The sequence below is a fragment of the Acomys russatus genome, chromosome 15 (genome assembly GCF_903995435.1).
Source record: "Acomys russatus chromosome 15, mAcoRus1.1, whole genome shotgun sequence".
Classification (NCBI taxonomy): domain Eukaryota; kingdom Metazoa; phylum Chordata; class Mammalia; order Rodentia; family Muridae; genus Acomys; species Acomys russatus.
In genome coordinates, this window is record NC_067151.1 from 43,185,382 (window position 1) to 43,202,137 (window position 16,756).

The window sequence follows — 16,756 nt, forward strand, 5'->3', positions numbered from 1 at the left end:
TCAACTTCTGCTACAAATTATGTAGGAGTAACAAGATACACTCACTTCTTTTTTTTTTTTTTTTTTTTTTTTTTTTTTTTTTTTTTTTTTTTTTTTTTTTTTTATTAATTTATTCTTGTTACATCTCAATGTTTATCCCATCCCTTGTATCCTCCCATTCCTCCCCCCCCCCCATTTTTCCATTATTCCCCTCCCCTATGACTGTTCCTGAGGGGGATTATGTCCCCCTATATATTCTCATAGGGTATCAAGTCTCTTCTTGGCTACTTGCTGTCCTTCCTCTGAGTGCCACCAGGTCTCCCCCTCCAGGGGACATGGTCAAATGTGAGGCACCAGAGTATGTGAGAAAGTCGTATCACACTCTCCACTCAACTGTGGAGAATATTCTGACCATTGGCTAGATCTGGGAAGGGGTTTAAAGTTTACCTCCTGTATTGTCCTTGGCTGGTGCCTTAGTTTGAGCGGGACCCCTGGGCCCAAATCTGCCTATCATATTGTTCTACTTGTAGATTTCTAGGACCCTCTGGATCCTTTTATTTTGCTGTTCTCCCATGCGTCTCTCATTTAGAGTCCCAATAGGATGCCTTCCCCTCTGTCCCAGTTTCCTGGTAAGTGAAGGCTTTCGTGGGACATGCCCCTTGGGCTAGTATGCAGATATAAGTGAGTATATACCATTTGATTCTTTCTGCTTCTGGGTTAACTCACTCATTATGATCATTTCTAGCTCAATCCATTTATCCACAAATTTCGGGAATTCCTTGTTTTTAATAGCTGAGTAGTATTCCATAGTGTATATGTACCACAGTTTCTTTATCCACTCTTCTACTGAGGGACACTTAGGCTGTTTCCATGTTCTGGCTATTATGAATAAGGCTGCTATGAACATGGTTGAGCAAATTTTCTTGTTGTGTGCTGGAGCATCTTCTGGGTATATTCCAAGGAGTGGAATAGCTGGGTCTTGAGGAAGCCCTATTCCCATTTTTCTGAGATAGCACCAGATAGATTTCCAAAGTGGCTGTACTAGTTTGCATTCCCACCAGCAATGAAGGAGTGTTCCTCTCTCCCCACATCCTCGCCAGCATGTGGTGTCGCTTGAATTTTTGATCTTAGCCATTCTGATGGGTGTAAGATGGAATCTCAGAGTTGTTTTGATTTGCATTTCCCTGATGACTAAGGAGGTTGAGCATTTCTTTAAGTGTTTCTCAGCCATTTGATACTCCTCTGTTGAGAATTCTCTGTTTAGTTCCAAGCCCCATTTCTCAATTGGGTTATTCGGTTTGGTGGTGTTTAATTTCTTGAGTTCTTTATATATTTTGGATATTAGACCTTTGTCAGATGTAGGGTTGGTGAAGATTTTTTCCCAGTCTGTAGGCTGTCGCTTTGTTCTCTTGACAGTGTCTCCTGCCTTACAGAAGCTTCTCAGCCTCATGAGGTCCCATTTATTAATTTGACATTAAGGCCTGGGCCGTTGGTGTTCTGTTCAGGAAGTTGTCTCCTGTGCCAATATGTTCCAGGCTCTTTCCCACTTTTTCTTCTAAGTGGGTTAGTGTCTCTGGTTTTATGTTGAGGTCTTTAATCCACTTGGATTTGAGTTTTGTGCAAGGTGACAAATATGGGTCCAGTTGCATTTTTTTACACATAGACCTCCAGTTAGACCAGCACCATTTGTTGAAGATGCTATCCTTTTTCCATTGAATGGATTTGGCTTCTTTGTCAAAAATCAAGTGACCATATGTGTGTGGATTCATATCTGGGTCTTCGATTCGATTCCACTGATCAACCAGCCTGTTGCTGTGCCAGTACCATGCTGTTTTAAGTACTATTGCTTTATAGTACAGTTTGAGATCAGGTATGGAGATTCCTCCGGAGCATCTTTTATTGTACAAGATTGTTTTAGCTATTCTGGGTTTTTTGTTTTTCCATATGAAGTTCAGAATTGAACTTTCAATGTCTTTAAAAAATTGTGTAGTTATTTTGATAGGGATTGCATTGAATCTGTAGATTGCTTTTGGTAGGATGGCCATTTTTACTATGTTAATTCTCCCGATCCATGAGCAAGGAAGAGCACGCCATCTTCTCAGGTCATCTTCAATCTCTTTCTTCAGAGTTTTGAAATTTTTTTCATACAAGTCCTTCACTTGCTTAGTTAGGGTAACTCCTAGATATTTTATATTGCTTGTGGCTAATGTGAAGGGTGTGGTTTTCCTAATTTCTTCCTCTGTAAGCTTGTCATTTGTGTATAGGAAGGCTACAGACTTTTTTGAGTTAATTTTGTATCCAGCCAATTTGCTGAAGGTGTTTATCAGCTTTAGGAGTTCTCTGGTGGAGTTTTGAGGGTCACTTATGTACACTATCATATCATCTGCAAAGAGGGATAATTTGACTTCCTCCTTTCCCATTTGGATACCCTTGATCTCCTTTTGTTGTCTTATTGCTCTGGCTAGAACTTCGAGTACTATATTGAAGAGATATGGAGAGAGTGGGCAGCCTTGCCTTGTTCCCGATTTGAGAGGAATTTCCTTGAGTATCTCACCATTTACTTTGATTTTGGCTATTGGCTTGCTGTATATAGCCTTTATTATGTTGAGGAAAGTGCCTTGTATCCCCGATCTCTCTAAAACTTTAAACATGAATGGGTGTTGAATTTTATCAAATGCTTTCTCTGCATCCAAGGAGATAATCATGTGGTTTTTTTATTTTCAGTTTGTTTATATGATGGATTACATTGATGGATTTCCGTATATTAAACCATCCCTGCATGCCTGGAATGAAGCCTACTTGGTCATGATGAATGATATCTTTGATGTGCTCCTGTATTCGTTTTGCAAGTATTTTATTTAGTATTTTTGCATCTATGTTCATAAGAGAAATTGGTCTGAAATTCTCTTTCTTTGTTGAGTCTTTGTGAGGTTTAGGTATCAATGAGACTATGGCCTCATAGAATGAATTTGGTAATTTTCCATCCATTTCTATCTTTTGGAGTAGCTTGAAGAGTATCGGTATTAGCTCGCCCTTAAAGGTCTGGTAGAATTCTGCACTGAAACCATCTGGCCCTGGGCTTTTTTTGGTTGGGAGACCATCGATGATTGCTTCTATTTCTGTAGGGGAAATGGGACTATTTAACTTGTTTATCTGTTCTTCACTCAACTTTGGCAAGTGAACTTGATCAAGAAAATCGTCCATTTCCCTTAGATTTTCAAATTTTGTGGCGTATATGCCTTCAAAGTAGGATCTTATGATTCTTTGAATTTCTTCAGTGTCTGTTGTTATGTCTCCCTTTTCATTTCTGATTTTGTTCATTTCAATACTGTCTCTCTGCCTTTTAGTTAGTATGGCTAATGGTCTGTCTATCTTGTTGATTTTCTCAAAGAACCAGCTTTTGGTTTTGTTGATTCTTTGGACTGTTTTCTTAGTTTCTAATTTGTTAATTTCAGCCCTGAGTTTGATAATTTCCAGGCGTCTACTCCTCTTGGGTGTTTCTGCTTCTTTTTTTTCTAGGGCTTCCAGTTGTGTTGTTAAGATGCTTATGTGCGATGTTTCCAATTTCTTTTTAAAGGCACTTAGTGCTATGAATTTTCCTCTTAGCACTGCTTTCAATGTATCCCACAAATTTGGGTATGTTGTTTCTTCATTTTCATTGAATTTCAGAAACTCCTTGATTTCTTTCTTTATTTCTTCCCTGACCCAGGTGTCATTTAGCAGAGAGTTGTTTAGTTTCCACAAACGTGTAGGCTTTTTGTTATTTCTGTTGTTGTTGAATTGCAGCCTAAGAGCATGGTGATCTGATAGGATACAAGGTATTATTTCAATCCTCTTGTATCTGTTGAGGCTTGCTTTGTGACCTACGATGTGATCAATTTTGGAGAAGGTTCCATGGGGTGCAGAGAAGAAGGTGTATTCTTTCTTGTTTGGGTGAAAGGTTCTATAGATATCTGTTAGATCCATTTGACCCATGGCATTGGTTAATGATGTTATTTCTCGGCTTAGTTTCTGTTTCAATGACTTATCCTTCAGTGAGAGTGGGGTGTTGAAGTCTCCCACTATTATTGTGTGGGGATCGATGTGTGGTTTAAGCTTTTTTAGGAGATCTTTTACAAATGTGGGTGCCCTTGTATTGGGAGCATAGATGTTCAGAATTGTGATGTCATCTTGGTTGACTTTACCTTTGATGAGTATGAAGTGTCCTTCCTCATCCCTTTTGATTAATTTTGGTTGAAAGTCTATTTTGTTCGATACTAAAATGGCTACACCTGCTTGCTTCTTGTGACCATTTGCTTGGAATATTTTTTTCCAACCTTTTACCCTGAGGTAATGCCTTTCATTATGGGTGAGATGTGTTTCTTGGATGCAGAAGAATGTTGGGTCTTGTTTATGTACCCATTCGGTTAGTCTGTGTCTTTTTATTGGAGAATTGAGGCCATTGATGTTGAGAGATATTAATGACCAGTGACTGTTAAGAGTCTTAATTTTGATGTTGTTTCCAGTCGAGCGTTTGTGTAGTTGTGTTTTTGCCATGGGATAGTTATCTATTTCCTGGGTAGTTTTGGTTGTAGCTTGACCCTTTGGGATGGAGTTTTCCTTCTAGTACCTTCTGTAAAGCTGGGTTTGTGGATAGGTACTGTTTGAATTTGTTTTTGTCATGGAATATTTTGTTTTCTCCATCAATGGTTATTGATAATTTTGCTGGGTAAAGTAGTCTGGCCTGGCATCTGTGTTCTCTTAGGGTTTGCAGGATCTCTGTCCAGGCCCTTCTGGCTTTTATGGTCTCTGCTGAGAAGTCAGGTGTAATTCTGATAGGTTTACCATTAAATGTTATTTGGCCCTTTTCCCTTGCAGCTTTTAATATTTTTTCTTTGTTCTGCATGTTTTGTGTTTTGTTTATTATGTGGCGGGCAGTTTTTCTTTTCTGGTCAATTCTATTTGGTGTTCTGTAGGCCTCTTGTATGTTTATAGGCATCTCTTTCTTTAGATTGGGGAAATTTTCTTCTATGATTTTGTTGAGAATAGTTTCTGGGCCCTGGAGTCTGATGTCTTCTCTTTCTTCAATGCCTATTATCCGCAAATTTCTTCTTTTCATGGTGTCCTTAATTTCTTGGATGTTTTGTGTCAGGAGTTTTCCAGATTTGGCATTTTCTTTAATGGTTGATTCAATATCTGTGATTGTATCTTCTAGCCCTGAGATTCGTTCTTCCATCTCTTGGATTCTGTTAGAAAAGCTCACCTCTGTGTTGCTCGCCTTCTTCTCTGAGGTCTCACGTTCTCGTTTTTCTTCTGTCTGTGTGTTTATCATTGAATCCATTTTCATTTTCAGATCTTGAACTGATTTTTTGATTTCTTTCATCTGATTTTTTGTATATTCCTGAGTTTCTTCCATTGCCTCTTTATAGGTCTTCAGAGCTTGAACCGTTTTAGTTATTTCTTTCATCTGGTTGTTTGCATTTTCCTGCAATTTTTCCAGTTCCACTCTATGTGCTTCTTTTATGTCTCTCACCTGTTTGTCTGCGTCTTCCTGCATTTGATTACGAATTTTATTTGTTTCCTCCATTATCATCCTCATTACTAAGGATTTGAGGTCATTTTCTTGTATTTCCGTTGTATTTGAGTTCTCTGGGTGGTTTTCTTTGGGATAGCTGGAAACTGGAGACGCCATGTTGTTTTGGGGTTTTTTGCGTATGCTTTTTCGTTGTCCTTTAGACATCTTGCCGTCTTTGTTTTTGTTGGGTAGTTTCCAGAGTTGAATAGAGGGTGTCTGATGATAGATTCACTTGTTTTCTTACGATTTCCCTAGGCTGCGAGCTCAAAGCTTCACTGGTGTGGATGTTAGGAGGTTAGCCCTGTTGTTCTGGTCTCTCACAGCCAGTGATCCTCAGTCCCTCTCTGCTGTGGATCCTGCAATTGTTCTGGGTCTCTGAATGAGCGTTGGGTCAGGCCAAGGTATCCACAGCCTTCTGTGTTCCCTGCCAAGTCCAGCCAGGAGCACTGGGACCGAACCACGGGCAGAACTCAGCTAGATTCTCAGGGCCAGAACCGTCTGCCAAGCTCAGCTAGGGATTTTGGGCCCAAAATGCACACAGGGCCCAGCCAGAATTTTTGGGCTGGGACTACGCACCAAGCTCCACTAGGGCCTTTTGGCCCAAAGTGCGTGCTGTGGTCAGTTATTGACTCAGGGCCCGAACTGACCACCAATCTCAGCCAGGAATTCTGGATTCAAACTGCACACTGTGTCCAACCAGAGTCTTAGAGCTGGTGGAACCGAGAGCTCTGTCCGGCCTGTGCCACAGCAGGAGAACTGCGGCTGCTCTGAGTTAGCGCCAGTGGTGGAACAAGTGCTCCGCCCGCACTGTGTCCCCACAGGGGAGCTGCCGCTGAGCTGAGGTGGTGCCTAGGATGGAACCGAGCACGTCACCAAGCCTGCGCCACAGCAGGAGAACTGCGGCTGCTCTGAGTTAGCGCCAGTGGTGGAACAAGTGCTCCGCCCAGACTGTGTCACCGCAGGGGAGCTGCCTCTGAGCTGAGGTAGTGCCTAGTGTGGAGCAGCGAGCTCAACTAAGCCTGCGCCACAGCAGGGGAGCTATGGCCACGCTGAGTTAGTGCCTCAGGCAGAATTGTTTGCTGGGCCGGGCCAATACCCGGGACTCTGGGGCCGAACTGTCCGCCGAGTCCAATCTGGGTCCAAAGGCTCCACGCGACCCAAATCCTGCCCTGAGTCCCCTCTCCCGCAGCAATTCCCACCAGCCACCACACCAATCGCCTCCACCGGAAGGCTATGAGCTGCAAACCTCAGCCGCCGCTGCTGGTGCCGCTGGTGCTGCCGCCTCTGCCGCTGCCGCTCCGATCAGAGAAAAACCACGCTCCTCCCGTGTGCAGGGGCACGCAGGTCCTCCGCACCCTGGTCCCTCCGAACCGTGGAGCACTCCCGCTGCCGTGATGTTCGGACCTCGGTGTTCCTGGCTCAGAAATCTGTGCAATTCCCTGAATTGTTCACTGGAGCCTCCAAACGCGGTCCACACTGCTCGCCGCCATCTTGGATCCCCACACTCACTTCTTTTAACCAGTTTTAAAGCATTATATGGTAGCATAGATTTTAGATATTTTAAAAATAAATAGATATTTTTAAAATAGAAATGTCAATACACTGCATCATAAGAGAGATTCCTGAGTTGGGACTGTGGTAGAGCTAGCAGGATGCGTGACTAGTGGGTGAGGCGTGTCTAGGTTCTTCTTTAATCCCCTCTCTAGCACTTAAAGATGGTAGTAACCATACTTGATATTGGAACATTTTACTGTTTGAAGGTTATGCTGGAAGTGTAGTTTAAGGTGAATAAGTAGTGTTGGATGAAAACACTTTACTCAGGCCCATAGATCATTAAAAATAATAATGTTATAATTTAGCGTAATAGTCTAATTTGACGTAAATGGCTTGTTATTTTTAACCTCTGAAATAAGCTTAAAGGCATTATCCAGTCTGCAATGTAGTCTTTAAAATTATAATTACCAAGACCAAGAATAATAGGGCAATATGCTTTTAACTACATACAACTGTTTTTGTATATATGCACAATAGCTATAAATCATCTGCTCAAAAATAAAATAATGTGTATTAAGGAATTAAAGTGGCATAGAGATATTTTAATGCACAGTTTAAAATATTGAATACTGTATATATTCATACTAGTCAAAGATATTAGCTATTGTTACAGTAATTTTTTATGAAAGAAGATATCTATCCACTTATAAGAAATGAACCCTGCTTTCTTAATTTCTGATATAAGAAAAATTAGTATGTCATCCTCCGAATTCCATAAAATCAAGATGGAAGAGGGGATGTTTAACCAAGTTCATTTTTGCAAACCCCTCAGTTGGGGTTTGTTCAACACTGTTGGAGTCTCTAAAGAGTTGTATTGCCCCCTGGTGTTCAGCATGCTAAAGTTTAACAAGTTTCAAATGGCACACTTTATTTTCTGAACATCAAGGTAGTTTTTGTTTGCCGGCTTGTGTTTTTTCTCTTTTCTTTAACAAAGGCTATAGAAGGGTGCCTTAGAGTCTTAAACACTCTTGGATATTATATGGGCCATCGATATATTTTAAGTTTTCACTTTTTAAAAAAGGCAACATTTTTTTGAGACTTAAATGATTAGGTTTATCCAAAGTGCTACTGAAGTGTTAGTCCCCCAAAATTTCAGATCATGTGATTCACTAGTAGTTTCCAAAAGTTTTCAGCTATACAATAAAGGATGTCCCAGAAGAAACAATGAGACCATCATTCCTCTGTAGGACTTAAACATCTTAAACGTAAGAAAAAAAAATCAAGGATTCACTTTGTTCAAGCAGCGAGAAATAAAACAGTCAGCGATAATCATTCAGAACAGAGTCAGAGCTTGCGTTGGGAGGGACTGAGCTCTATGTGAGGGACCCTTGTCCTATGGTTTTATTGCTGCGAAGAGATAACATATAATGGAACTCTTACAAAGGAAACCACTTACATGAAGCTGCTGGCTTACAGGTTCAGAGAGTTAATCCATTATTATCACAGTAAGCAACATGGCAGTGTGCAGGCAGACATGGCACTGGAGCCAAGAGTTCTACGTCTAGCTCAGCAGGCAGCAGGAAGACAGAGAGAGACACTGAGCCTGGCTTGAACATTTGAAACCTCAAACCCTACCCCGAATGACACACTTCGTCCAACAAGGCCACTGTAGTGAAAGTTTTTGGGCTTTTGTTTGTTTGTGTTTGTGTTTTTGTTTTTAAACATAGAGATGTTTTGGGAATATGTTTTTGTTTTAGTCTCAGGTGTAGGATATGAGGCTGTTTCAGATTGCCCACAGCAGCAGACTATGATTTGCCTCATGTTCTGACAGGGGTGGTTTTTAAATTTTTCTTATTTTTATTTTTTTATTTTTGCCAGTTGTAGAAAGTGTATGATGTTTGGAATTCTGGGAACTCTTGAGAAGGTATAAATCCAAGAGCCCCAAGAGTGGTAGAGCTTCTGTTGCTCCTGCTGCTGCTGCTGCTGGTTGCTGCTGCTGGTTGCTGCTGCTGTTTACTGGTTGCTGGGTCACTGTTTGCTGGTTACTGGTTGGAGATATCTTGATGACAAGCATTAAAATTGCCCCCAAGGAACTTGACACCCCTAATCAACAGGAAGTAGTCTAAAGACATCAATGGCCCCATTTCCTCTCTAGCCTTCTTTCTCTCCTACCTAATGTTGGGGGGCTGGACGGGAAAGGGGTGGAGAATGGTGCTGGAAGTAAGAACTCATAAAGTAGTGAAGAGTCCAGCGCCAGACCTCCTAATAGTGCCACTCCTTGGTAACCAAGCATTCAAATATATGGGTCTCTGAGGGCCATTCCTACTCAAGCCACACAGGCCTTAACGATCTTTCTTTCGAACATAGACCAAGGACCTCGAAGAGGGATCGGCCTGTAAGCATCAGCCCCTGTGATTCAGCTTCCTGGCTTCAGGGATTTGGCCCTCGACTCCAAGACATTGTTTTCACAGTACCTTCTGGAATTTTACTTGAGCATTGTAACTCACAAAGCCTTAATTAATTAGGAAAACAATTCGTGTTCGATAATATGATGGCATGCTTTGCTCTTTATATCCTCTGGCTATTGAGAAGTGATGATCTTCCAGGAAGAGGTATAAGTTTATTCATATGCCAATGACGTCAATGATTCAGTTTATACGAAAGAAGAGTGGAAGGTCTGGTGCTTCTAGGAGTCTAACAGAGGCTGTGACAGATACATCTATCTTATGACCTTAGAGTGCTGCATCCTGGAAGTTGGCGTGCACATCCAAGTACCCAGGAAAAGCTCCAGAACACACACCAACCACCCACAAACTCGCAGGTGTTAAAGCTTGAGATTGGAGCCAGAGATGCACGAAAAGTTCCTCAGCTTTCACACAGGAACAGGGCAGGTGCTCATTTTTCAGAAAGTTTTTTTTCTAATATTAAGCACAGGTTCAAAAGAAAAAAAAAAAAAGCTGGGTGTGGTGGTGCAGGCCCTTAATCTCAGGACACAGAGGCAGGCAGATTTCTTCAATCAAGACCAGCCTGGTCTGGTTCCAGGGCAGTCAGGACTACACAGGGAAACCCTGTCTCAAAAACAAACAAACAAACAAACAAACAACAAACAAAACAACCCCCAAAACAAAACAAAACAGAAAACCCGACCAAAACCAAACCAAACCAAAAAGTCACCTAATGACCTATTACTTTAGTGCCATAAAAGGCACAGGACACTTTCAGGTATTTCTTTAATCCCTGTGTCCCTTCCGAGGTATGTCAAGCAAATGGCTGCAATGTTCTTGTGGTCTTGTCACCATATCAGGGCCACCAGACTACTGCATCTGGCCCTATGTTGTGAATGACACCCTTCACCTTGAAGTCTGTGTGAGTGCAATCCCAGAAACAGTGCATGGAGTGGACCCTCTATGATCATGCATGGAACAAATGAGTATAAAATCAGCAGCCAACTCGTTCTTCTCAACGACGAGAAACTGAAAGATTTGGTGCCCAATAAATCAAGAACATTTAGTGTGCGAACCAGTCCGACTTTTGACCAATGCGGGGGCTTTCTCCTGCGTCTAAACCGACCTTTTAAGGCTGAGTTAACCTACTTAAGTCTGAGAAAGACGAGCCAATTGGTTTTTGCTCTTTGAAATCTGGTCTTGGTGGCCAAAATGGAGGAGCTACAGCTCAAGTGGTCGTTCTTGAAGCACACTCTATCTTACAGTTTCTCCATCTCTAAAGCCAATCCCCAGCCCCCTACCACCTGTGCCCTTCTGAGTCTATGGGTGATGACTGGCAGTGACACTTTGCTGGGTTTTTTTTTTTTTTTTTTTTTTTTTTTTTCTGCAGCATTCAGCGAGCATGGCGAGAGTACTTGCAGAGACAGGACCCCCTGGAAAAGAGGAGCCCGTCCCCACCCTCTGTCTCTTCAGACAAGCTGAGCAGTTCGGTCAGCATGAACACCTTCTCCGACAGCAGCACACCCGTGAGTGTCCACTGTCAGCTTGTTTGCACTGGCTTGCACGGCTATCGATAGCCGAAGCTCTGGTTCCAAGAAAAGATCTTGACCGTGGTTTGTGATGGTAGGCGGGGGTGGGTGGGGGAGCGGGGGTCTTTGTTGCTTATTTGCTACACGGAGTCCACGGCGAGGCTCTTGTCATCTTAGAACTAAGATTCTTGAACCCCAAGTGAACTTGATTGCATCCACAGGGAGGGGATTTCGTGCCATCTCGCTTCTCTATCATGGAGGTGTGTGCGACCCCCTTCCCCTTTCTCTTATGGCGTGCTTCCTCTGGGATGTGCTTGTGTGGTGCTCCTTCAGTGGTTTGAAAGTCAGAAATGTCGGGAATATGAAGGGGAATTTTGGTCACAAAAATTAAACGTGATCACAAACTGAAACGGTTGATATGGGTTGTGCGTCTGTTGCTAAATGGGTTCCTCAGGCCCCTCCCGAAAGGGCTGCTGCCAGGGCTCTGAGAAGCCTGTTGCTATGGTAGGTGCGGGCCAGATGTTGGCAGGCACAGCTCTCCAGGAGATGCCTGAAGTCCAGAGTTTTAAGTGATGTCGACCATTAAGAAAATTTAAAAGAGAAACATGGTTCTTCACTCTGCAGTTCTCTCGCTGACCGCCAGTTTAAGAACTTTCTAGTATAGGGTTATGGAATATTCCCTACGGAATATCTGCTACAAGCCTGTGTTTTATAAGCACTCAATGTGGGAGGAAATTGATCATTAGGTGCTGGTAAACTGGAAATCACTGAGTTTCGCCATTGTGTTAATTTATTTATAAGTAGTCATTGAAATGACAAAAAGCTGGGATGAGGTGATTGTTTAATGTATATTATTCTTTAAAACAATATTCTTCCTCTACTTTGACGGCATGCTCTTTCAGTCATATAATGAGGTCAGGCAAACGTTACTTTCTTTGAAATGTGCTCAGAAGACGACATGGCTTGGCATATTATCTAATAGTTTTAGCTAGATGTAAGTTGTTTGTTTGTTTGTTTTAAAAGAAATAATAAGCTGGTTTTACAGCTGTGGAAGTAGAAAAGGCAGATCTGTTTTTAATAGACCCCAGAACTGGACATTTGGGGAAACAAGCTTGCTATCACTGGCCTTCCTGTCACTAGAGGGCGCCTGTGAACCACATTGGAAAATGGGGGCTGTCCAAGCTGGGCAGAGCTTGATTTATGAGGAAAAAAATAAAGTGAGAATTGAGCACTTAGGATGCCTTTGCTGTGAGTGCCAATAGAAAAATGCAATTAAATGATTGTGAAGATTCTATTTGAAGGACGGAAACTCGATTCCAGAAATCATTTTGACTGTGAATTAGGAATTTGGATTCACTGACTCTGTATTTTCCAAAGCAGTGGTTCTCCGCCAGCAGCAAACCTCTATTTCCAAAAATATTTACATTACGGTCTACAATGGTAGCCAAATTACAGTTACGAAGTAGCAACGAAAATAAATTTATGGTCGAGGGTTACCACAACCCAAGGAACTGTATTGAACGGTCGCAGCATTACAAAGGTTGAGAACCACTGCTCTAAAAGTCCTAATTCAGGGCAATTAGCCGTCATGCAGAATCTGGTGACCCCATGGCACGCGCGTGTGTGTCCTTCAGCCTTTGGGAGCTGTTGAAATCTTAGAATGTGTCTTGGCCTCACATTTCCCCTGTCTCACTCCTTCATTCCGAGCACCTCAAGTGTTTTGGTAGACCCTTGAGTAAATGGTTGGTCTCCTGCACCTGTGGGTCGTCCTGCTTATTTCTGTCTGTTCGTGCTGTTGAGTTCTTTAACTCGCCCTATCTCCTCAGTTCCCTGAGAACTTTCCTAAGAGAGGAGCTTGCCTTGTGCAAACTGCTTCCTGTCAATTGGCTTTTTCGTAAGGTATGTCTGGCCCGATAGTCTATCATCATCTCTTAGCTCTGAGGGATGAAGGACAAAGAAGTCTCTGGACTTCTACAAAATGTAGGTAGGAGTCAAACAGGCTAAAAACCCATTATTGCTATCTGCTATCAGAAAGCAAGCAGAACCTGCTCAGAGTTCTAATAGAGGTCATGGATTATATTAGTGACTTTGATACTTGTGATGGCAGTCATGTGATACCAACTGTACAAAAATAAGACATAAAAGATATGTACAAAATATAAGACATAACCAAAGTTAGAAGTTGAACTGTTTCCAGGCCTCTAGGCAGTCAGGAAGGCAAATATCCAAGACTTAATTATATTCTCCCAATGCTGGGCATCAAGCCTACGTGGGCTCTACAAGTATTCTACCACTGAGCTACATCCTTATCATACAAGGAATATTGTTTTAAAAATCTGTGCTTAGTGGTTTGAAGTCAATACAACTGGAGGAATGTTCCTTTATATTCCATTATTACCATTGCAACAGGGTCCCTTACAGAAATCTTATCATCTTTTGGGACTTGTAGCCCACATAGAAATAAAGTGGATTATTCTGATTTACGTTGAGACATACTTCCTCCCACATCCTCTTAGGAGACCTGGATTGGGAGGCTTGGTTTCCCTGCTCACTGTGAGTGGGGCTCACGTTTATGCAGGGTATTAGGGTGGCCCCTGGTACAACGTGAACTAACCCTGTCTTAAAGACAGGAGGTCAATATCTACTAGCAAAATCTTTCAGGGATTTGGTGCTTCAAACCATCCGGCTGTTTGTAATCAAGTCCCATTATGTTATCTGTTCTTTACTTTTTGAAGCCGCCAGCCCAAGTCTATTACTGTGGCCACCTTGGAGAGTTCCTTGGGCCTGCCGTGTGCTTCTTCTCTTTCATCTTTCTGAGCTTCTTACTGTTACTGCCTTGACCATTCGGTTTTCTTGAATCTGATCAACTGTCTTTCCTCCTGAGCCAGCTCTTCACACTGTTGTAGCTACAGTATCTTCCTGTCTTGTCCCAGGTGCGTATTACATAGGAAGGCAGGCTCCTTGGTCCAATTGAATCCTCCCCCTGACTTGAAAAATGGTGCTTCAGAGTACTTCTGCTCATGCTTGGGCAGAACACAGTGGTTGATATAGTTCTCAGAATACACCTGCTTTAAAACACGTAACAGCAGTCACGTTGAAACACATGCTCTCAGCTTCAGCTTAAGAGTTGGACTGTCACGTGCCCATACAGTCCACGTGTTACCGCATTCAGTAACCACCCTTGGGTTACACCCTGGAGCTTACACGCTTCTCCCATCATTTCACATCACTTGAATACATTTAGGTATGGTCAAGCTGGAGGAAGAGCAATCAGCAGATGCTTTTATAAGACCACAATTTGATAGCTCTAAACAGTGAATAAAACAATTGGAAAAACCCATTTGATTTTATAAATTGCCTTGTTCCGTGCTCTTTGATTAAAATCTCAAACCTCAGCTGTTCAGCGCCAAATTAAAGAGCAACAGGAGGGAAGATAATATTAAGTTATGTTAGCAATTTGCATATTAAGTGCCCTCGTACTGTAGTGTATCATGTGGTAACTGGAAAGTTTCGGTTTAGAAATAAGAAACATGAATAGCAACTGTTATTGGGGAATGGAAATTGTAGGTGTTAGGGTGAGAAAAAGTTAATTTTTCTACCTCAAAAACATGCATTATTTTGCAAGAACAGCAGTGTGTTCTTTCTATTAGTCACAGCCCCGTGTTAAACATATACCCCGTTCTCAGTTCTAAATGCTTTGTATTCTGTCTAATAAGGTACAGATTCTGAGACCAGTAACCGGTTTAGAAATCGCTAGCATGTATTCCTGCAGACAAAGTCAGAAAACTCTCTGAGGTCTTAGGAGAAGTTTTTAGTCTCATCTGCCTTGAGTTGGTTGCCAAGATACTTCCTGCCCTTGTAGCCATGGCCACTTTCTCGCGATGGGTCTCATCTTGTCTTTCTGCCTGTAAGAGGTAGTGTGGCACAGGGACTGAGAGGTGGGTTTGATAAAAACCATGTGACTAAAACCATGTTACCCCACTATTTTCATGGGAAGACCTCCTTCATCTGCATCTGGAAGTAACCCCCACCTCACAGGTGGACTCGCATTGCTATGAAGATGAAATGGCCTGCCCTCTGTGAAGCCTGGGGCCCTGGCTCTCAAAATCCGGTCGAATCTGATCTTGGTAATATTCAGTGCACTTTTCTCATAGCACTGTAGAAAATTTGCACACTACAGAGAGGAAATTCTTTTTGACTTGCTACTGATTGCAGCCCAGCACCTATTTGAGATTCTCCAATTTAATCAATCAGAATCAGCTTGTCCTAGAAAGAATGTGTGTGTGTGTGTGTGTGTGTGTGTGTGTGTGTGTGTGTGTGTACCTACATATACAAATATATACAGGTATATATACATCATTAAGCAGGTATCTTAGTGTCATTCTGACCAAAGACTTTGAATTTCTGAGGATGAAGAAAATTTTGAGTCTGTGCTTCGGCATTAGTGGGCATCTCCTGAGAGACCAGAGTTCATGTATAGCAAAAGGTTTGCAGATCATACTCCTCTTTCCGGAGGACTGGAAGAGCCTTGTCCACAGGAATGAGAGAGAAGCTCCAACCGAGCAACTGCAGAAGCCCAGTTCCAAGGGATCACCTCAGTCCCAAGCAGTGGGATTAGAGTTCTGAGCAAGTTAGAAGAGGTTTGGACCGCCCGAAGGTCCTAGTGCCTCATTTGTCCTGGGGAAAAGGGTTGTCAGCTCCTTTTCAATACTGGCAATTGCTCAGTGGCCCTAGCTTTTAGCAAGAGTAGCTAGACATTCCCCAATTGGTGACCATTAGACCCACCAAAGCTTTCCAAATCCTCCAAAAAGTCAATGATGCCTCCCTGAAGTCAGATCTACAGCGGTTTCACGTTACACTCAAGTCTTATTACTCATTTTGGATCTCTAACCTGTGGACTTTAAATACACCAGGAGAAATCTGGTGACTAAAGGGTTTACACCCGAGTCATACCCACACAGAGGGAGGGAACATGGCCCTAAGAGACGCTTTGCAGTGACCCTTTCCAATACAAGCTCAAGGGTTGTAATTGCAGAGAATGCAAGCCTTGCGTGCTTGTGTGCTGAATAATTCGACAACCTAAATATGCGGGTCAAGGCTATAGGCTGTTATAGGCTGAGTTATAGGCTGTTATAGGCTGAGTTGTAGGCTGTTACAAATTTAGGCCCCTTAAGTCTTAGTGTTTCGGTACCCGAAATCCATCTTCCACCCTATGTCTCCGACCCACAAACAACACAGAGAATAGAGTAACCGTATGAAAAAAGAAAGAATTCTTATTTACATAGGAGCTGATACAGTTCTCTTTAAACCTGAGTGATCGAAAATAAACTTTCAGAGTTTCATAAATGATTTTAATAATGTATAACAATGTATGACAGTGTGCAAAAAGATACTTTTGTATTAAAATGTCTTCACACATTTCTTTTTTATTTATTTATTTATTCATAATACAAATTCCTTTCCACAATATTCCTTAATTTGTTGTTCGAAGATATTTTTCCCCTAGCATGTTTTTTTTTTTTAAATGAGCAAGAGCTGGGCATAGTGGCACACACCTTTCATCCTAGCAGTCAGGAGGCAGAGGCAGGTGAGTCACCATGAGTTCGAGGCCAGCCTGGTCTACAAAGAGAGTCCAGGACAGGCAAGACTTCGCAGAGAAACCTTGTCTCAAAAAACTGAAAACTAAAAACAAACAAACAACAACAACAACAACAACACGGCAAAAAAAAAAAAAAAAAAATCAAACAAACGTTGTA

The 16,756-nt window shown here is 42.1% G+C and overlaps 1 protein-coding gene across 1 annotated transcript in view; it reads left to right on the forward strand.

Annotated features, from left to right (window-relative positions):
* Nucleotides 1-16,756, forward strand: part of Schip1 (schwannomin interacting protein 1) — a 769,225-nt gene that overhangs the window by 164,421 nt on the left and 588,048 nt on the right. The window contains exon 4 of the mRNA XM_051157281.1: nucleotides 10,862-10,997. Within this exon, the coding sequence (XP_051013238.1) occupies nucleotides 10,862-10,997 (136 nt within the window). The remainder of the gene's footprint in view (nucleotides 1-10,861; nucleotides 10,998-16,756) is intronic.